This window comes from Diabrotica undecimpunctata, chromosome 10, assembly GCF_040954645.1.
Source record: "Diabrotica undecimpunctata isolate CICGRU chromosome 10, icDiaUnde3, whole genome shotgun sequence".
Classification (NCBI taxonomy): Eukaryota; Metazoa; Arthropoda; class Insecta; order Coleoptera; family Chrysomelidae; genus Diabrotica; species Diabrotica undecimpunctata.
Genome location: NC_092812.1, coordinates 14806191 through 14830327, shown reverse-complemented (window position 1 = coordinate 14830327; position 24137 = coordinate 14806191). Strand labels below are relative to the sequence as shown.

General features: G+C 31.8%; 1 protein-coding gene across 8 annotated transcripts in view; it reads right to left on the bottom strand.

Moving 5' to 3' along the window:
- The window catches only part of LOC140452382 (trithorax group protein osa-like), a 283394-nt gene that overhangs the window by 18622 nt on the left and 240635 nt on the right, over positions 1-24137 (bottom strand). For 6 of the 8 annotated variants that reach the window (XM_072546590.1, XM_072546591.1, XM_072546593.1 and 3 more), the window contains one exon: positions 15338-15616. The exons of the other annotated variants lie outside the window; for them this stretch is intronic. In XM_072546590.1, the coding sequence (XP_072402691.1) occupies positions 15338-15616 (279 nt within the window). The remainder of the gene's footprint in view (positions 1-15337; positions 15617-24137) is intronic. 8 annotated transcript variants of the gene reach the window in all.

The window sequence follows — 24137 nt, the reverse complement described above, 5'->3', positions numbered from 1 at the left end:
TTTGTACTAATCATCAAGACATCCCTTTTGTCACACCATTTTAACATTACAACTCCGGAATTACTTTGTAACGCAATTTTTTCATTTTTTTTTTTTTAGTTTTTTCTTGACATCCTCGGGACAATTCATTTTTCTGTTTGACCGAACAGTGCCTACAAGGTGAGTTGTACGGCTGAGGAATGTATGAGCAAGGATGACGCTGGTATAATAATTATCTGTGAAGAGAGTACGACCACTATCTAACAACCCTTCCATAAGTGATAGAACAACAGATAAAGAGGCATTTTGACCACCCTGACTATCTTTTCCACAGTAAATTTTAAGGTCATAAGTGTAACCGTTTTCTAAGCGAAGCTTATATAATTTGATATCAAATTTGTGTTTTATTTTTGATATATTGCTTGAATTTCAAGCATTCAAACATTTTCTCCTGGAGTAACAATTTGCTGAAATAAGTTTTTGAACCAACGGAGATATTTTGTGAAGCCGATGTGATCCGGTGAGTTTGGTTGTGGCGTTGTTTCATTATTGTTGAAGTGAATATTTGAAAGTAATGGCTCAAAACGATTTCTAGACATTTTGTGTCTTATATTGGTAACTAATAAGTAATTTCTGCTCGAATAGTCGCGTAATCGTGGTGCTTTTAGCAATTCCATCCATATAGTTACCCCAAAGAATATTTCCATTTCTTTTCTTGTAGTTGGTATCCAAAGTTTACATTTAGATTTGGCTACAACAGGTCGGCCATTTATCTGTTGATCTGCGTATAAATTCGTTTGATCAACTATATAATTGATCAAGTCATCATTCACAAATAGTTTGTAAAAGAAATAAGGAGTTTCTATAAAATTGTTGTATTATTCCAGTCTTACCCCAGCATTCTGAATAGTCTGCGGAAAATTTTTCAACTTGGAAGTGTCAACTTCGCTCCATAATAAATCTGAACTCTCCCCTTCATCTTCTTCTGCGACAACAGCAAATGCAGAAATTACAGTTTCTATTGTCTGTTGTATCAGGTCATTCTAAACAGAAATTTGGTATGACTTTCCAGAATGAAAGTTTAGTAAAACTTACCTCATTTTCAACGGCCCGTAACGCTATTTTTGGTATACCGCTAGATTGTTATACTGCAAGATTGCGTTCGTCCGGTACTTCACTGATGCCATGTAATTTTCTCAGTTTCCTAGGAATTTCTTCGGAAGAATCCGAGGTTTCTGTGTCACTGAGTATATAATCATCTGATGATCCAGAATTTGTTAAGGGTCTTCCACTCCTACGTCTTCATCTGACATAAGCTCTTCGTATAAACTTACAAGTCTTTTCTGTTCTTTTTCGTAGGAATCCATCGAAAAAATTCGTGTAATCTAATATTTTATAGTACACTCATACAATAACCGTACGCAAAGAGCACCGAACAAAGAATGACTCAGAATATAACGTCAAATACTTCCGTCGCTTCATACAAGAATGAACAAGTTTGAGGCATCACGTAAATGCCACGGTGTCCAGACAAACAAATTTATAGTTCTCGGACAGCGAGGCATCAATGTGATGCCTCAAAAATGTTGTGCAATAACTCGATTGTCAAATATTTTTTTTGAAAATGAATCAGAAATGCGAAAATGCATCCACGACTCCCGTCTTATTTACAAAAAATAAAATGCTGACCAATGGACAAGAAAAAAAATTATAACACCGGGGCTGAACGTGTTAAAGTTTAAAAGTATTTTTCCTCGAGATATTTCTATTATCCGTCTATTAGCTTAACTGGCGTTTATTTGATCCCTACAGTAATGGTTAATTAAAATTTAAACATCACTTTGTACCATTTTGAAGAAACTGTTGCTCATTGCTACAATCTGGATCATCAGATAGTAAAGTATTCTCTCTATATACCTATCTCTTTCGCTTCTCTCTCCATCCTCTCTTATCTCTCTTGATAACGCAACTTCCTATACATAGTATTTTTGTTAACCCGATTTTATTTTCATATAATTTTCTTTTTGGCATATTTTTCAATAAATTTTCTAAGAATAATTTATTTATTATATTACACAAGCAAGTGTTACGAACATTAAACCTTATAAGGGACACAGAAATTAAAGTCTTACATTGTTAACAGAACACGACTTAATGACTGGTATGTCCACTACCAGGAACCGTCTAACGCTTCACCGGTCAATCGCTGGTTTATTATTCCAAATCAGCGCGGTGCCCACTATTACGTACCCTTAAATTTTTTTATACGATTTAACGGTTATGTCATTTTGGGATAATACTACTAGTCTTACAGAATACAAATTATTCTGAGGAGTAGAAAGATAATAAATTACGTCTTATTCGTAAAAACTTAAATCAGTCTGTTTTGAACCTGTTAAACTGAAAAGTTCAAAAGTTGAGACAAATTTCTGCTATTCGGTAAATATTCTTAAATATGACTTTCCAAAATTTCAAGAAAAACCATGAAAGGGAAGTTGTAGAGAAATATATATAGATCAAACGCCTAGTTACTAAATATTAATAAGTTTAATTTTAATATTAGTCTCAAAATTACAAATACAAACGTGTCCAGTAAAATGGATTTTTGTACAGCAATGTACATATAATAAATATTTTGGCGACGTTTCAAATTTAAAAGTATTAAAATATTCATAGCAAAAGTTTAAAGTAGAAAACACTAACCATTTGGATATGGCTTGTAAACCAACAGATCCAGAAGAGTCACACTCCTAGTCACTTGTTCAGTCATTATAAATACCGCAAAAAAACAGAAAAAATCAGGATATATATAGTCGCATGAAATGCCGATATATTTAGGGTTGCTCGTACGAAATATGACTAGCGATAACAGTATTTGTATATTATTTATCATTTTTATCAACTGTTGAGAAATTGATAAAATAAATCTCGTGTATCACCAACTCTACCAATCAATTGTACCTCTTAATCAGAAAACTTGGTCTAAGCATTAAGTTTTTAAAGCGACTAAAAATAGTCTACACAAAAGTAGTATACACAAAATACCGGGTAGTTCGTTTTTAACTTATAAAAATAAAAACATGCAAAGTTTTTTTAAAAAGAACATTAGATGTTTAAAAGTATATTTTATGAATAGACAGTGTGTTCAAAAAATCCTTTACAAAAACTGCAAATTTTGAAGACGATTTTATATATTTTTTCTCATACAAAATCACTCACTCGTATTAAATGAAGAATATTATTTTAATCAAATCACTCACGATCATTTAGGTCAGGTATTGGTCATTTCTATTGGTAATTTTCTGGGATTGTAAAATTTTGACATTTTTAAATTATTATTTATAGAAAATAGTCATTGAAAACGTTTTGCCAAATTTTTAAATTACAGTTTGAGACAGTTGATAGGGAAAATGGGTCGAGAAGAAAAGAGAGCTACATTTGGTATTTATAGATCTTGAGAAGGCATACGACACAGTTCCTAGACAAGAGCTATGAAGATGTATGAGAGAAAGAAAAAAATGTACTAAGAAGTACGTAAGGCTCGTGAAGGATATGCATGAGGCTGCGTACACGAAAGTAAGGACTTGTGTCCGATTGACTAAAATTGTTCCAGTGACGGTTGGTTTGCATCAAGACTCTTCACTGAGTCCCTATCTGTTTAATCTTGTTATAAATGTATATACTTGAATTTGAATTTTCTGGTGTTGAAATTTGTCCATGATAACAGTTGCGTTGCCTTTGTCTGTTGGTAATATTATTATGGACTCATCGTCTTTTAGAGCTTTGATTGAGTTCTTCTTTACTAACATTTGCTTTTGATTTTGTCCTTCTTTCCAGTTCGCTTTTACACAGTACCCTATATTCTTTCTTTTCATGTATTGGTAGTTCTTCATAAACTTTTTCAACTGCACTAATTATGTCTAGTTTAAGAATTAACGGGCATGTTGAAGCAAAACCTTTTGAGGCATTCAGATTCTCTGTTGCGTTTAACTGTTTTTTGAATGAATTGATAACTATTGTGCTATTTGTAATGTAATTTGTATTACAATCAATTGTAGCTTAATCTCCCATGTAAATATATTACAACATTAGTTAACTTGTCTAAATAACACTACAAAATATAAAAAAATCAATAACGTGTGTGTTATAGCATAGATAGTTCCTACTTGTTCGTTTTAATGTTTTATAATCCAAGGTACGCTTGCCATTATGCTAATTTCAGTACTAAAAATATTAGTTCCTCGAGTCGAGTTGGTATGAAAAATGTGTAGATAGTAGAGTATTTATTTAACTACATAACAGATACAAATATTGTTTGTAGCAAGTCAAAAAAACATACATAGTATTAAAAAAAGAATATAATACGTAACTTAAATATATACAAACAATAGCACATATTAAACAGAAAAACATTTATGGCAAAGCGGTAAGCAGTTCAGTGGATGTTCTGCAATGAGTCATATATTCTTCTGAGCAGTCAAACAATGTTTTAGAAGATATTTTTTTATAATTTTATCGAAACTATTACAGCTTAGCTGTTTTATACTTTTTGGTAAAATATTGTAATAGTTATATGTAATTAAGACTATTTTTTTCTGAAAGACTTAATCTACAGCGTTTTGTTCGTAGGTAGTGACAGTTTCGCGTATTAGGAACATGGACATCAGTCTGTTTTATTAAATGGGCACGTTTTCTGTGAATTTCAGTTAGAACTTGAAATATCAACAGAGTAGGTAGCGGCATAATTTTGAATTTGATAAAGAAAGGTCGGCAGTGTTCTAGATAACTAACACCTGCTAAATTCCTGACAGCTTTCTTTTGCATTCTAAAAGTTTGAAGTGCATTTGTTGAATTGCCCCATATAATTACACCATAGTTTAGGTGAGAGTGGAATAAAGAAAAATATGTCATTTTTAATGTTTCAAAGTTGACAACCCTTACTAGTTGGCGAATAACAAATAATGAACTTGATAACTTTTTCTTAAGTTGTCAGATATGAGCCGACCAGTTGAGTCGATTATCTATGGTTATGTCCAATAGTTTAACAGTCTCTTTGTTAACTAGATCATTGTGTAAATTACTTGCAGATATAACCAAATTTTGCGTTTTATCAGAGTTAAGTTTTAGTTTGTTTGCAGCAAACCATGAGCTAGATTTAGTAGAAACTTCCTCATGAGACATTTTTAAATCATCATTATTTATTCCTGATATAACTGATCTGCTAATTGTATGGTTTTGTACGGAGATATGAATTTAGGCAGATCGTTGACATAAATAATAAACAAAAGAAGTCCTAAGACCGAACCTTGTGGGACTCCATGTTTTACGGATAGAAAATCGGAGAGATGACCTTTAGACACTACCGCCTGGTGTCTGCCACATAGATAAGAAGTTATAAGCTTAAGAGGGATACCTCTGATTCCATTGTAATTTAATTTGTGGAGCATGTCAATGTCGTGTGAAACGCAAAAGACTTCGACAAGTCGCAAAGAGAAATTGATATGCGATTGCCGCGTTCAAGCCCCTCAATCACCTCGCTCACAACATTAAATACAGCGTTCGTAGTAGAAAGAGCACTTCTGAATCCATATTGTGAGTTGCTTAAGTAATTATTTGACTCAAAATAGGAATAAAATTGTTGCTTGATAACGTCCCTACAATTAGAATTACTAGGAGACTTTATTATTTGAAAGACCTCTTCTTCCAGAACGGGACGAAAAAAACGGACTTGTTCAGAGAAGGATAATTTCTATAATTGACGAAGGACATCGACATTAATAGTGGGAAGAGATGTAATTATATTCTCTGCAATTGTAGTAAAAAATTGATTAATTTCGTCTGGAGGTAAATCAGGTTGTACCAACTGGATTTTGTGTAGTTTCTTTAGAAATTTACTATTTTCCAGCAGTCTCTAGGTTTATTATTGGAATTAGTAATAAAATTACAGTAAGCTGACTTTTTAGCAATTTTTAATTGTCGATTATATTCAAATTTTTATTGTTTATATACTTTGAACAAATCGGGATCCTTAGTGGCATCTGCAATGTGTTTAATAAGAGAAAGATTAGATCTGTAAGACCTTAGTTCATTATTAAACCATTGCACAGGTGTTTTTTCAGCCCTTTGTCGTACTTTGGTCATTTAGCCATTTGTGTGTTTGTGTTTACAACTATCTTAATTTTAATTGGCATGTAGGTATGCGCTCTACCAATTTTGCAATGATAACCTACCAATGAAGTTTGTTTTGTGATTAGAGTACACAAAACACACACGTAAATATTGATTGTGAAAAAAAGTAAAATTATGTGCAGTAGCTTTAATTGTAACAATGATGCTAGCAATAAAGAACAAAATCATATGCTTCTTAAAAAAAGCGAGAAGTGTTAGGCAAAAGAATATTAAAGAAGTTGAATGAAGAATTATTAGTAGAAGACCTTCTGGCATACCAACACCTTTTATACGAATGAACAATAATTTGTTTAAAAAATTGTTGACTAGTTGAGAATAACCTCACTTTTAGTTATTTTCATTATTTTTAGTACAAGAAATTAAAACATGCTGTAATTTTTATTAATGAATCGGCGCGCTCATCTAATTTGTAGATACAATATTTTTAGTACTAAATTAAGTACTTAATTTAGTATAATGACAAGCCAACCTAAGAAAGGTACAAAAAGTTATATTGTTACAATTAAGATTAAATTTAATTTTTTAAATTAATCATTTTAGCAATACTGCAGCAGATAGAAAAAATTCTCTTATATTATATTTCACTTGTATTCAGGAACTACGAGCTCTAACAACTATATAATGGGACACATTATAACAGATATCATATTCATATCAGGATAAAACAAATTTAGGCGTTTGACTGTTAATTTATTATTTTTTTAATAGTTATGATAATAATGCTAAATAAGCAATATTTTAAATTATACAAAAACATAATTAATATTGTTTTATACAAGCCACATACTCTATTAATATCATAAGGGTCACCAAAATATGTAAAAATTAATGACAACTAATTAATGCGACAGTATGAAGTAATTACTAAAAACCACACAAGATAAGACAATTATTTTTGACAAACGTCAAACTATATTCTACAATTAACTTCTTGTCAAATTGAGGGAATCGCTGTATTATTTCAATGAAATGGTTCCTGGTATTTCTACAAATTCAAAAATTCGTGAATTGGTGATTAAAAATTGAGGAATAGAACAAAATAGGATAGGATAAGAATAGAACAGTATACTCCCTCTATAACGAACACGGTAATTACGAGGTTTCGCTTATAACAAGTTACATTAGATGTCCCGTGAAATTTCTATTGAAGTATTACTCTCTATAGCGAGGCAAATTTGGTTATAACGAGAGAAAATAAGATCGAAAAACGTGTTTTTTTACGTTTTTGGCATGGCCGTGGCTATAAATAAATACCCTTTTTAACTGCCGCCCGCAATAAACGTCTGCTTAATCTACCGACCGATATTGTGTTGTCGGAAATTTATAATTTATGATTCAAAAGTGTCAGTGTAGGGGTTTAACCATTCGCACCTAATAATAAGAAGATCCTAATAGACAAGATGTGGAAAGAGCTTTAAATGTTGTAAGAAACTTTATCCAAAGTCAAAACGCAAATGAAGTAGCATACAACTGTTTCACGTCTTTACAAAATATGATAGATATAATGATACTGGACACTTTAAAGCAGTCAAAAATGACAGACCAATTGCAGGAACAATAGTTGATGTTATCCTTGAAAATACGCTTTATACAGATTTACAGAATACAGATTTTTTTGTTTTAACGTATATCATTGACAATAAAAGTAAACAACTCTTTTTTGTTTTAATGTATTTCATTGACAATAAAAGGAAAACAAGTTTTTTTCAAAAACGCCATTCAAACAATATTTAGCATCTTATATGCTCCGAATGGCTTTAGTATAGGAAGTTAATGTTTTAGAAAACTACATATTCGTATGTATGCACAGTATTATTGTTGTTTGATATAACGAGATAATTAGTCTGTCATTTCAGTTCTCGTTATAGAGGGAGTCTACTGTATTAGTAAAAGTTTTCAAAAAAAAAGGTCAAGAAATACTAGGCAAGTTACGGCTACATGGAATCATGAAACTGAATTAAATATGTCAAGGGAATGTTGTAGCAAATGGAAACAAACCTGGATTAAAGTTTTATAAGGTTGAATTACAGGTAACAATTTAAAAGTGTACTCTTGATTTAAAATATTTTAACATATTTTTTTCTAGGCAAAGAAAAAGCCAATGTTAACAGCAAAACAAAAGCAAGCCAGGCTTATTTGAGCAAAATCTAAACTATATTGGTAGGTAGAAGATTGGTCCCGAGTAATTTATAGTGAAGAATCAAAAATCGACGTATCTGTCTATTGACACATACGTCGAGTTGTGATGACTACCGCAAACGAGTTCTTCGCACTACTTCACACACTTCGCATTTGGGGTTGTATGGCAATTTCAGGGTTAGGATGTTTTTAATTTATCGAGGGTACCGCAAATGCTGAGAAATATCAACAAATAACTCAAAATAGCTTAGTACCAAATACTGTGAAATTAAATGCTGGCGGTAATTATATTTTTCAGCAGGACTTTTCATTATATTTTTCAAATTTAAAGCCAAAATAGAGTAAATTTGCAATGAATTTACCTCTGAACAGTGCCGATCCTTAGTCGAGTAAATGACAAACAGAATTCGAGCTGCCGTAAAGTCTAAGGGTGATGCTAATTCGCTTTAAAAATAAATATTCGTTCTGTTCCAATATTTAGTTGCCAACAAAATAAACATTCTTAATTATTAATTGGTTCTGTCAGAGCAAGTATATTTTGTTTTGTGATGCTGATTGAACCTATATTATTAATAATTAACTAATTATACAGTAATACAAATCATGATTATACAAAAACAAACTGTCAATTATCTGAATTTTGCATGTATCTTAGTTTGTCCCATTATATAGTTGTTAGAACTCATATTTATTTGATACCTTTAAATTTAGCCATCTTCATTTATTCAAGTATATACCATGCAGTGGTTTCCATGATCAGCCGGCGACATGACAAGTATATACTCAGCTGTCACAGTATTAATAGCAGAATCGTATCAATCAAGATTAACCCCAAACCTGTAAAACTCGACAGAATGCAGGTGTATACCCCGATTAAAGAGACTTCAAAGGAGAAGATCGACGAATTCTACTCATAGTCAGAGAATGAAATATTAAGAATATCAGGAAGAGAAATGACGATTTAATTGGATACTTTAACGCCAACGTGGGTTTGACCAAAAATGGCGAAACTCTAATTGGAACTCCGATACACTATAGGCAATAAACGCAACAGAAGATACACAGGCGCTGAAGCGGTTCTAAACACCAATTTATTAGTGAAAGACCAGATAAAACTCAAAAACTTAAAATTTCACCTTTAAATCAACTAATAAATGGTACTTTTATTAGTTGATTTAAAGTTTCAGAACATCTGCAATTACTCAAAACATGAGGTGCTGCTCAAATAAATGAAAATGAAATCGACGAAGTAATCTCAAATATGAGCGAAATAACCAATGAAGTGAATTTACAAATCAACACATCAAAGAGTAAAATGATGACAATTAGTATATAAAAAAAAGAGTTCGTGCCCTGGTAAGTGTTAGTTGAATTGAGATCGTCAAGGAATTTTTATACCTAGGTGCAAAAATCACCAACAACGGTAATTGTGAGAAAGACATATGAAGAAGAATATCTAGAGACAAACTGCCGTCGCCAAACTCCAGAGAGTATGGAAAGATCACGGAATCTCCAAAAACACAAAATGATGGTTGTCATATTTTCCATTGTAATCTAAACTACAGAGTCATAAACGATGAAATCAGCAGATAGGAAACTAATCGACGCTTTCAAAATGTTCGAAATGAAATCATTTTTAAAGAATTTCAATCTCGGTCTTTGGATGCCGTTAAAAAGAACGGATTTTTAAACAGTTTTGACAAAGCCATTTCAAATATTAGTAACTTAGATCGTCCACTTTCACCACCGAAGAAGCGCCATCAATCAGTATCATATTCTGATACTGAAACCAAAGAAGTATGTGATATACCTAACTATTTTATTCCGTAGTAAAATTTAATTGTTCTTCACGGGCAACTCATTTATTTTTTTATAGGGTTTAAAACTAGAACATAAGACATTATTAGGCCTACTGATTAATCAGGCCAAAGATAGGTTTCATTTTATAGAACATCTTTTGGCTTCAAAACTTTTTTTCTGAAAAATTCAACGAATATGAAGTTGTCAAGGTGATGACCAGACGGTGGACCAAGTTCTGTGCCACTGCTCAGGTTGGCTAGTACAAGGCTCAATATACTTGAGCATTATCAAGACGAGCCCTACGACTTCGTATAAGTGTCACCAAAGGCCATAATAGACTTTGTTAAAAGGCTGGAAAGGAGGAACAACTTTAACCTACGGATGAGCCACAATAAAGCTCTTAGGTCATAGAAAGTTTATGTGAACGGTAACTTTATATGCACGGAAGAAATACAATAAGCTAATTGGCTGCAGTACGACCGATTATAACAACGAACAGGTTCCGATAATGAACTTTTGAGAGATGGGAATGAAGAAATACACAACCTAGGCTATAGAGTTATACCTGGTACACGGAAAAGTTTAAACATGCAGAAGGGTCGGGTGTAGGAATATTCAAGATCTCATTACACAGTCCATAATGAAGACTTAACACCTTCCCTCGCGACTAACACTGTTGATGCTGATGGCTCAAACAATGACAGGGTATCTAATACCCCAACTTTAAACAGATATTTCTCAATACCTTATATCAAAGATATTACTCCGGGGTTGACTAGGATACTGAATAATTTAGAAAATAACAGTAATAATGATAATTGTTTTAAAATATTAACGTGGCTTACAGATTAGCTTTAACAATTAAAAACTTTTTTCAAAACTTAAAGATAAAGATTTCCTGTTTTTCATGTGATAAGTCGTACATTGGTTAAACTTTTCAACTACTAAAATCTAGGATCTCTCTCCACAAAAGTGATGCATGCCTTCAACCAGACCTTTGTGCCTTAGCTAAACACGTCCAAGTCCATTCCACAGGTCATTCCATGAATTTGATAATATCATTGTTCTTCATCATGATCAAATTTAAAAGGGAATTTCTGGAAATGTCTTACATTTTCCTTAATGGTTTCTCTATCAATGTTAAGGTGATATTAAAAATCTGAGTAGAGTAGAGTAAATTTTTATTTGTATTAAAGTTTTTAAACATAATTGAGCAAATAACGTCTCATTATTAATCACAGATAAAAAAATATACATTAACATCCAGATTAAAACATATTAACATTACAAATTAAATATACTGATCAGGGAGAAGGATAGGCCAGGCATTCCGCCACAATATAGGGCTCAATGTGAACTAGGTGTTGAAAAACCTTTCTTTTAAAAGCTCTATAGTGTTTCCCGTTTAATGTCAGATAGTAGACTATTGTAAAATTTAACACGCATACGAAGGACTTCTCTCTGTTAGCCACAATATGTGAAGTGGGAAATTCAAATTACGACTTCTTGTATTATATTCATGATTTGGAAGCAGGTGATAAAACATAGTAAAATGTTTAAAGAGGAATATAATACATTCAAATATATAGATGGCTGAACTAGTGAGCATCTTGAGTTATTTGAATCGGCCTCTACAGGATTTTCCCGCCTTTAATCCGAAGATCACCCGGACTAACTTTTTTTGGACTATAAATACAGTTGAGCTATCCACTGCAGCATCCCAGAAGATTACTCCATATCGCATTCTTCTTAAAGTGCCCTCTCCTCAATGGAGGTTAGCTACTACAATTTTAAAATCTTCTCTATCTTCAGCTGTTCTTATTAGCTGTTCAAAATTTAGCCCTGTCCATTGTCGGATGTTTCTGAGCCACGATAGTCTTTTCCTTCCTAGGCCTCTCTTTCCCTCGATTTTTCCTTTCACTATATCGCATAACATAATAAAAGTTTGCATAATATACTGATAGTAAAATCCCCTGGTCTACATAGCTCTTCAATATCCTTAATGAGTAGCAGCTCTATTCAATTTTTGACGTGACAACGTCTTAAATTAGGTTGTGGCTCGGAGTCACTCATGAAAAAGTGTAACGCCCGCTCACGTCTGTTACGATGAGTCACCGAACGAGAGAGAGGCCCGCCGGACCGGCGAATGCCTTACGTCTCTCTCCCACTCAAACATGATCGGTCCGCTGGTGCGATGCTATTTCTCCTATCATCGTCCTATCCTTAACAAAATCACTCAAATAGAAATTAGTTAAGTTTAAGTTTACATGTACAATGTTTTAGTAAACAAAATATATTTCTATAGTTAAAATTTGTGCAATTCTTATTTTCATTCAATTCCTTGTTCCTATTGTGCAATTTAATAATATTCATATCAATAAATATTCTACCGAGAAAAAGACGTTGTCACGTAAAATCTTCGCCCGTAAAACCGACTTTACAGGCAACCGATTTTTTTGTCGTATTTTGTCTTTCTTCCCCCCAATTCAGGTTCTGGCCAATACGAAGATCAAGAAATTTAACTGATCTAGCAGGTTCTGTGTTTTGTGATCGAAAATTAACTGTATCTGGGAACATTTCTCGTGACTGGCTGGTTCTAAAATAAACAAAAACTGTCTTATCAGTAAGCAACAGTCTATTTCCACTGAACCACTATTCAGCCTTTCTTAGAGTTTGCTCTGCCACTGTAAGGAGCGTTTCTAATATTTATAAAGACCAAAATGAGAAAAGGTCCAAAGACGCTTTCCTGTTGTATGCCTAATTCTAAGTTGATCGGTTCAGAGTAAACCTTACATCCCTCTTTCTCCAAGCTTACTTTTTGTGACCTATCTGTAAGAAATGATCTTATCCATTTTAATGCCGGTATTGTGCCCTGTATTACATAACGATGTAATTTTTGTAATAAGAGAACATGATCTAGGCTATTGAAAGCCGTAGACAGGTCCAAAACGCACCTAGTATTTTCATCTTTGCCTCTAGTATTTCTAAAATTTTTTATATAAAATTTGCCATAAACTGATTTATTTCGTTAGAAAGCACCTGCGGATCACCCGTTAAACAGAAATTACCTTGATTTTTAGAATTACACTTAATCTCTTTTACCAATAATTGCCAAGCCTATTTTTGCTATTTTCAATTCGTTTTTTATAATAATTTTTTCGAGATTAAGTGAGTAAAGAAATCTATTTGCGTTTTCTGTCCTGTAGATATCCTTATATTTAACATTACTACTAAACGGTGTAAACAAAACATCAAGCCTAAATTTACAATTTTTTATATTAAAATTTTTAAATTACTTTTGTGATGTGGAAAACATTGTATAAAAATTTTCTCAACTATATTCATGAAAGCATCCCACTGCTTATCTACCTCTAATGTCTCAAAAACAGATACTCAGTCTATATTGCTCAACATAAATTAAAAAAAATCTTTTTTCTCCTTGCTAAATATTCGTTTTTTTATTATATTTTACTCAAATTTATTTAAATTCAAATTTTACCTTTTGACTACCCACAGAATCAAATATATCAAGATTTTTTAAAATATCCATACAGGATTTTTTGTTATCTTGTATGCGTGTATAGTCTTTGAGAGAGAGTCTTTAAAATCACCAGCCAGAAAAATGATGTGAGTCCATGTCAACTAAATCCCAAAGTATTTTGTCTAATTTGTCTATTAAAACTTGTGGCTTTTCTGTTCGGTAGATGAATAGGATTACAATCTTATTAATTCGTACCTCTGCAGCGGAACACACACACTGATCTTTCTAATAAACTAGAAATATCTTCCCGGACTTTTGCAATAAACGTGTCTTTGATGTATACCGCAATGCCATCATGCTCCCGTGACCTGCTTTTACAGTAATAAGAGATCAGTTTAAAATTCCTCACATTGTAGTCCTTCAGTTGTTCTTCTGTTTTCCAGTGCTCAGTTAAACAAAGAGCAAAGCATTCATCATGATCTTCTAGGATAAAATAAATGGCATCAATAATTGTTCTGATTGATTGCGTATTTAAGTGAATTACTGATAATTTCTTTTGCTGTGTATCGTGATCTCTTACTCAGATCAGATACAAGCCGTATATCGAGTTTACATAACTCAAACTTGAGTGAGAACACAAAGTTAGAATCAATAATAAAAATTACAAACAAGGTCCAAAATTCCTCATTACATTTAAACAACTTTTGGTTGTTGGTTTAGTTAGAAACTTTAATAATACTTTTAACGATACCTTTCAACCATACTCAGTTGAGTACTGGTACATCTATGCAATTTCTTTTATCAATCTGCTCTTTAAACTTTTGATTATTTTCTTATAGACTACATTTTCATAATTTGTTATAAATTAGAGTCTTCATATTCTTTGTTTGTTTTCATTTGCTTCCGTTTTTTGGCATTGAGTAAGTCAATGAATATATGTTATTTTTCCTCGAGTTTTTTTTTTTTCGCTCTCAATATGATATTTTGTCTTCAAAAGTATGAAGATGTATTAGGTATTCTGTTTGCCCAATTTTATAAGCAATTTTATCTTTTATTAATCTTTCCTCTTTATTTGTTGTATCCTGAACCATATTATAGTTCATCTTTTTCTTTTGTCTATTCTTTTATTTTCCAAATTTGCTCATTTATTTGTTGTATAGTATCTATTTTCTGTTATCCATGATTCTGAGCCTCATTATCTTATCTGAATTTATTTTATATCCTTCCTTATTTCTGTTTTGATGCCTTTCATATTTCTCCTTGCATCGTTTTTTAATTTCATAAGATTTTTTATCTCCTACAGCGTGCTCTCGTGGACTTTTTTTGGTGTTCTTTCCATGATTTCTTCTTCTGGTGCATTAGTAGCTTCTCTTTTATTGTTTAACTTTTGCTTGTTTTCCTGAAATACTTGATCTGTGTACATAAGTAATTGTAGTAAATATTTGTATAATTTTATAGTTGTATTAACGTTATTAACAACTAGTATTATCTAATTTTAAATACAATTTTAGAACTTCATATATTACTTATTTCAATGGATTTTACCTGTTAATATCATATTTAAGAGACATGACATTTTAATTTTGTAACAAATAAGTAGGTTATCAATGAAATGGGTCAAAAGAACGGGCAATTTGAAAATTAGAGATTACAAGATAATTGAATTAACTGAAAACTGAATTTTATTATATTTATGAGTCTCATTTTAAGAAAAAACTGGAATTGAAAAAAGATAGATAAGCTACATACCTGAACCAGAAGGATAAGGAGAATACTGATCTGGAGGTGCACCCGAACCTGGTCCAGGGCCTGGATACTGGTATCCGGGTTGTCCGGAGTAATTTTGACCTGAAGGCCGTGGAGGTGTCCCCGATGGATACGAAGGATGCGGTCCACCAGAAAATGGACCACCCCTTGGAGGTGGACTTGGGGATACATCGTCGAAGGGGTTGGAAACGCTCACGTTATCTGCAGCCCCGCTTGCAGGACTGGGTCCTCCAGGTGTTGCACTGTTCAGATGATTCACACCTGATAAAAAGAAAAAATTCTTCGTTAAAAAAATAGGATATATGGGGAAAATGGGGTTTCCGACAAACAGTCACAAAAAATACAAATGAAAATAAGTGGAAGCAGTATTTTCGTAGTGTCAGCACAATTCGTATACCAACAAAGTTCAGGAAGCTCATTTTGGCAGAATTTGAAGATTTAAACAATTATATTTCAGTAGAGATCAGAGCACTTTACAGGGTCGTACCCCAGGGGGAATGCAAACTTTAGAGAAATTTTAGGGCATTTCAATTATCAGGTTTTCTATATTGTAATGATATTCGGTGAGATAGATTAGGCAAGAACTGCAAAAATCAGTAGCATTATGAAAGTTTTTAACTTGTTACAATTTTAAATGTACATCATCTTTATGATTATATATGTAATGTATGTGGTTATATATATATATATATATATATATATATATATATATATATATATATATATATATATATATAACCAGTTTGAATTGAATTAAGTAATGGACATGCATCATGAAGGCTAAAAAGTACTTACAGAATGCGATGAGCAGCTTAATTCGGAAGCTTCAACCTATACATCTAGCTAGGTATGCGATACAATGATACCACTATACAAAGAAAAATTACAGACATGGTTATATTTTTTCTTGGTTGTTCCATAGAGCAGTATGTTGGGAGTATTTTTCTAGCTTTTCTGGATTACCAGGCAATACAGTGAGAATTGCCATAATGATGACATCTGGAAAGCATAGGCACAACAAGAAGACTCGTGAGCTGTCACTGGAAAGTTGCCCTGTAAGTACTCTTTGCCATGAACTTACTTATTACTTTTCATTTGAGGGGAATCGATGATAATTAAATAAATAATAAACTTTTAATTTAACAACATGAAATTAAATATTTGCAATGAAAATATGTTAGCTTTTTGTACGAAAGTTAATAGTCTTTTAATTCATTAAATTATTATTTTGTTACTAATGAGTAAAGCATAAAACTATCATTCAAACTCAAAAAAAAATTGGAAACCCTTTGTTATTATAAACCTATAGTTTGTTTCTTATTAAAATCTTCCGTTTGTGTAACCTTCTGGCTTAGTTTTAGTGTCAACGACTGATTACGTAGCTGGGACCGAAGCATGCTGGCGGCTCAGTTAAATTAGAAATCCTCCTTGGTATAGTCCTTTTCCATCATATTGATAGCACATTATGTACAAACAGGTCAAAAAACCATAGGCGTCACCCTATACTTGTTTTGAAATAAATAAAAAAAATTAATATTTTAAGATGCCGTCAACAATTCATTATCTTTTAAAAAATCTTCTGTAAAATAAGTGTCCACTAATCTCACTATACATTTTTTGTGCGTAAAAAACGTCGGTATATATGCCACACGATTATTGTTAATTATACACGGGTGATTAACGAGAGAATTCAATGTTTCACGGAAATAAATTAATGTAAACAGTAATTTAAAGGTGATTATTGTTTTATATACAAGTTATCGCCTGACACAAAAAGAATACCTTCTTTGAACGATTACCTGGAATTACTGATAAGGCTTCACTAATGATAGTTTAAGTAGTTTTTATGCCACATTACAGCTTATGCCAATAATATAAATTAGAAATTGTTTGCATCTTCCATTTAGTTTGTAGATGTACATTGTTCATGTCTTACCTACCTACGTTTTTGGTGTCGATATTTTGTTATTTGCATTTAAAAATGACGTCGACAACAGGTTTTATCCCGGTTAAGTGTAGTTTTAAAGGTGCCTTCAGTCTAAGAGAGAAAAATATAATATTAAATGTACACGATGCACTTGTACCTCAACGCCCTTTAAGTAATGTTCGTGAAATCGTTAACATGTGTTCAAATATGACAGGAGTTGGAGAAGCAACAATTTATAGATTCCTAAAAGAAAGAAAAGGAGGAACTGTTTCATCTCCCAAGAAGAGTGGAGGGAGTAAACCCTTGGAAATTGAAGAAATACATAAAAACATGATAAGACGCAGCGTCCACTCATTTTTTTTAACAAAGAATTTCCAACATTGGACAAAATCCAAACATTAATTAAAGAAAACGAAGAGTTACCAATCATAAGCAACAAGAAATTATGGGGACTATTGAGAGATATGGGATTTCGTTGGCAAAAGAATAGAAGAAAATCCGTTTTAATTGAAAAAGATTACATTGTATGTTGGAGACGAGATTATCTAAGAACTATTAAAAAGTGCCGAGAAGAAGGGAAAACAATTTTTTATTTGGACGAGACTTGGCTAAATGAAGGTCATACTGTACCATATCTATGGGTTGATACAAATGTGAAAATTTCCCGTCAGGCATTCATCGAAGGTGTATCTACTGGAATAAACAATATTCCCGTTGGAAAAGGACGCAGACTCATAATAACCCATATTGGAAACGAATACGGTTTTGTCAATGGTGGATTATTAAGTTTTGCCTCAAAATCAACCAAAGATTACCACGAGGAAATGACTGCTGACGTTTTTGAAGAATATTTTGAGCAAATGTTGGATTTAATTTCAAAAAATTCTGTCATAGTCATGGATAATGCTAGTTACCATTCAAGACTAGCAGAAAAATTACCAACAACGGCATGGAAAAAAGGAGAGATAATCGAATGGTTGGATAAACACGCAATTGAGTACAAGGAGAATTCGAAAAAAAAAGGAATTATTACCTATTGTAAGGCAACATAAAGCAGCTTATAAAAAATATATAATTGATGAAATGGCATTAAACCGTGATGTAATTATTTTACGTTTACCCGCATACCATTGTGATCTGAATCCGATAGAAAATATATGGTCTCAAGTAAAGGGCGAAGTCGGACGCAACAACAAAACTTTTAAATTAGAAGACTTACAACAATTATTAGAACATTCCTTATCAAAAGTAACTCCAGAAAATTGGAAAAATGCTGTTAGTCATGCTCACAAGGAAGAAAATAAAATGTGGAATTTGGATAATATGACTGATGCAATGCTGGAACCGGTAATAATTAACATTCGAGTTGAAGATTCCTTAGATTCTGAAGAAAGCAGTGAATCTGAATTGGAATTTGATTAAAATAATATTCATTTTTTTACAAATCGGCCCCTGTTACGGGCACAAATTATTTTATATATAACCAATAAAATAAACACCTTACATTTCTTGCAAATTCATTAGTACCTGTTAATCTCCATCACTCCGACACTGGCAACTTTATTTAGGGATTAGTAACCCTCAAAACTATTGTATTCTATTCTGCTTCAACCTTTATACCTGGTGGTCATACTCAATTTAAAATTGTTTTCCTATATACTTCTGTAAACTTGTTGACAAATATCTATTTTTCATTGAGTCACCCGTATCAACAGTTTATGAATTTGCATACATAATGTGCTATCAATATGATGGAAATGGACTATAAGCCAGTACTACAACCACTGAGGTGTGGCTGCCACGTATTCACATGGTAATTCAAATCATTTTGTAACATAATGAAACGTAAAAACATTGATTTTTGACACTTTTTAAATTGTTTTTGCTAATTTTGCAATAATAATTATTATTTTTTATCAATCAATTTCAATCAATTTTAATCAATTTTGTCTTATAGGAAATTTAATTGTAAAACTTTTTTGTCGTTACAATTTTTTTCTAAAGTGTATAGCTGAGGAGATTTAACAACAAAAATTTAACATTGAATTTTTCTTATTTTTTTCACAAATTCTTTAATAACAAATTTAGCCCATCTTCCAAAGTGTACGCATAGTTAAATTATCATTCCTAATAATATTTCAAAGCCATTAAAGCAAAACACTAAGGTTATATACGATTTACCCAAACCAAAACTGATCTCGCCTGATCTAAGGGAAGAAACGATTTTCCCAAGACACTCTTTGATACAGGTATTTAACAACTGATTTTGATAAACTTGATGATAAAAATATTTAACAAAAAAAAATAACATAATAATAAATAAAATAAGATTAAATTTCATTTTTTACTTATAAACAATGTACGATCGCTATTTGATTTTAAATACTAATAGTCTAAGATCCCACTGCAAGATCACTGCGTTTAGTGTGGTCACACCTTTTAGACGGTTGCGGACCGTATTAAATTTGAAATTATTATGAAGGGCCAGAGAACTCGACTTGTTCAAAAAAAAGTTTATTTTAAAAAATAATATACAAACGAAATATTATTTACAAGTATTTTATTATGGTTTACAATTTACATGTCATGTTTAAAATTTAACATAAAATAAAAAATCAATGGGATATTTGAGGCAAGGGTTTATCCTCTACTAACTTTTGCACATCTATATCTATGCTAGTCGTAGTGAGTCTAATACACGCTTCCAGAGAATCGTTTTCCATGCGATTACGTGTTTTAGATTTAATATGCTTCAAAGCAGACAATGTACTTTCACACATATACGGACTACCAAACATTGAATATATGTAGTTTTTTATTTATAACGTATTTAAAACTCTTCTAGATACAGTTTGATGGGAAACTGAAACACATTCAAAATTTTTGGCCATCTTTTCATCTCCAAAGGATCGCGCCATTTTAACGGCACACCGATTGATCATTTTTTCATCTCTAAATGCTTTTTTACTTTTGACAAGCTCTAAACATACTTCATATGATGCTGCTAAGCTTGATGATTGAAAAGCTGTCGGTTTTGCAAAAAGAGATTTTTGTTTATTCAATTTAGCTTTAAGTTCTTTTACAAGAGTATTGCGGACTTCACCTTGATATTTGTCGTATATTCTTTTGTGCTAGGTTTCATAATGCCTACTAATATTGTATTCTTTTGATACCGCGAGTACTTGACAACAAATAATGCACTGAGGTTTGCCGTTTAATTCGATAAAGAAATATTGATTTTCCCATTTTCCTTGGAACGTACGATTCTCTTCGAAAATTCTGCGTTTTTTGGCACTACTCATTCTGAATTTAACATTCAATTTATTCGCCACTGTTAATTCAACACGACACGTGCAGCTGACTGAAGCTAACTGCGAGCTCATCCGCTCATCGGGAGTGGGTTTTCAAGGTTAACTACTTTCTTAAGATTACGGAAAGTTAGACAGGGTTGGAACAGGTAAAAGTTATCAATGGCAATATTTTTGAAATTTGTTTGCGGGGGCCGCAGTTTAACGAGCCTCAGGCCGCATGCGGCCCGCGTGCCTGAGGTTGGACCACACTGACGTAGTTAATCAAACTTACATTTTACATACATTTAAGAATGGGAGAATATATTGATAACAGGATGCTTGTCAAAAATTGGCCGCAAACAGTTTTAATTCAATTAATTGTAATTAATTATTGAACAAAAATTTTATTTCGTTCATTTATTTTTTAAATTAAAAACGCTGCTTATGATGTATATGCATATTTTTTTATATCAAATTAAAGCTATTGTTTTTAATATGATGATTTTTAATACGATGAAAGTTGTCTGAGAAAAAATGGTCGCAAATTACGGTTGCCACCAGTTAAAAACGCGAGGTATCAAAGATAAAGCAACAAGGAGTTAGCGCGTAACGACACTCCTTTGATAAGTGATATAATGTGTATATTAATAACAGTATATATCGACGCATGCTTTAAACTCACAACTGACACTAGCCATGACAAACAAGTGATACTGCGCGTTAGCTCTCTTTTACTTTATCTTTGATACCTCGCATTTTTAACAGCTGGCAACCCTAATTTGCGACCATTTTTCTCAGGAAACATATCATATTAAAAAAAAAATAGCTTTAATTGAACATAGAAAATATGCATATACGTGAGCACCGTACTTTATTTAAAATATAAATGGTTTGAAAGGACTGAAAGATTATGTCTTCCGTATGTCTAATACAATTTTGCCATTGTTCTGTCTTTATTTGTTCTAGCGATTCTTTCCATAAACTAAGAACGCTAGCGTCATCTGTGGTTTTGGATGCATGTTTATCATAAAAATTTTTGGCTATACCCCAAACTAACTCAATTGCATTATAGTGGCAATGGTAGGGCGGAAGTCGAAGAACTTCATGGCCATATTTAAGAGCCATTTAGTCAGTAACAAATTTCTTTGAACCTTTGAATTAAATCGACTTTTAAAAATATGTCATTGTGATAAATTTTCTTTTCTGTCAACCACAACTTTATTTCTTCTATTGTCCAGCTGCTTGAAGGAAATCTCTCTTCTACTCTTGAGTGGTAGGATGCATTATCCAACACCATTATGGATGGTCGCTCCAATTTTTTTAACAAATTTTCTTCAAACCATTCTTCAAAAATATTTGCATCCATATTTCCATGGTAATCACTTATATTCTTTGTGGACGAAAAAATTAAACTAGCGTCAGGAATAAAACCCTCATTATTTCCAGCATGAGGTATAATGTAGCGTTTACCATTACCGGAACGACTAGAAGAATAATCTTGCCAGAATGATTTTGACATATTTCCTTAAGCGAAAATCCAAGTTTCATCTAAAAATACAACTTGTCTCGGACTATCAGACGTTTTATTGTTCATGTATTTTCTTAAAAAATGCCACCGTTTTGGTGCGACTTTTATTTTGAAATCCACAAGGAAACTAAGTTCCTGTAGCTGGTTGTATACGCATGTATCACAAAAAATATACCTTTTATAAAGGATTTTAATAAATTTTTTATTTTGAAGTTATGACTTCAGTTTTTGAAATAGTTAAATCAAGAGGGTGCAAATCGCTTCGCTTTTAAACCCTTTATCTTTGGCGCATCATGGATGGCTTATTTTTAAAGGAATTATTTTGATTTTTTTGTTAAAACCTGAAGTTTTAATCTATCAAATGGTGCGTTTTTAATTTCTTAATATTTATAAACAAAACTGGTGAATTTTTGAAAAAAAAAAGAGCTAACTCGCGTTCCGATGGTCGTAGGAACGCTAAAATAGTGTAAAAATGACAACATTTCCAATAAAAAAAAATAATTTCCTACATGTTGATCCGTCTGAGTTTAAATGTTTATAAGCTTAAAATCACAGTACTTTGGTAAACCGTTGCAGATAAAAGCTTTATGAGATAAACAATTTCAATTTTGCAATAACTGAGAAGTGAAACTTCTTGAAATTTTTATAGCTGAATATTTGTGATATTGTCCCTATTCTCACGCGAAATTAAAGTTTTTTGTGCATTTTTAGAATAATTTTCAAAAAATCGACTTTTGACTTATTTTGGCAATAATTAAGCAACAGATTAACAAAAATAACTTTACGAACTCTGATTTTAAACGACTTCTATCCTTTTTCAGTAAAATTGTGCCACTTTTCCATATTTATAATATACCGGTTTTCACAGTAAGTGTTTAATAAATAGCGATCTTACATTGTTTATAAATAAAAAATGACGTTTATTACATATTTTTATCATCAAATTTATCCTAAGCAGTTGTTAGATACATGTATCAAATATTGTGACGAAAAAGGCTTTTTTGCTAATTCCTCTGGGCTACTAGAATAAAAGTGACGATCATTGTCTCTGAATATTTTAAAGAAATGTTCCGGTTAGTTTTTACATCATATATTCATTAAGAAAGGAGGTAACTATTGTAACTAAAAAGATTACGTATTATAATTAAAGATCAAGTATGTACAAGATGATAGAGTCAATAAAATACCTGTGTACTAAAAAAAACACCTAATCTTAGATTAAACAAACTGATTAAAACAAAATCCACGTTTTTCAGTTTTGCTCAAAAATAAAATATTTATTTTAGGACACAATTAAAAAACAATAAGAAACATGACTAACATTTAAACATTTATAATTAAAATAATTGTAAACAATTTAATAAAATCTTAACAAAAAATAAACATACCGCAATTATATTCATAAAAACGATCCTGGTAAAAACGTTCTGTCAATCCGTCCAAATTATAATAGCAATTAAATCGATTCATATCGAATATTGACACAAAAATATTCCTTTATTATTACTAATTACTTTTATTAGTATATATTATTATATACTACATCACTAAATAAATGTAGTACTACTAAAAATTATCAGGAAAGATAGGCAGCAAATATAATGAGCCGTACAAAAAGGTTTAGTTGTTTTTATACCATTGACAAATTAAGGATTTATACGAGGTATTTTCTAAAAATACCAGTAATATAATAGACAGAATATGTCAAACCTATGATTTTATAAGAACGTTTCTCTATAAATGCGTTTCCCAAAGTTTTTTGGTCGAGGAGCACTATTCAGGACAAAAATTCTGTATAGAGCACTTAGAATATTGCACCTGTCACAGATAACGAGAGATATTAGTTGGGGGGATATTAACCATTACATTTTCTATTCACTTTATTCAATTTTTTTTTTCAATCGCAAATATAAGAAACTTAATAACATAACGAAAAACAAAAATGAACACAGAGATCCTATTTCTAAAATCTTAAAAAACGTACTGTCTTCATTTTAATGTGAAGAATGAGGCTGGCTTGATTTGCACGGGTTAGTA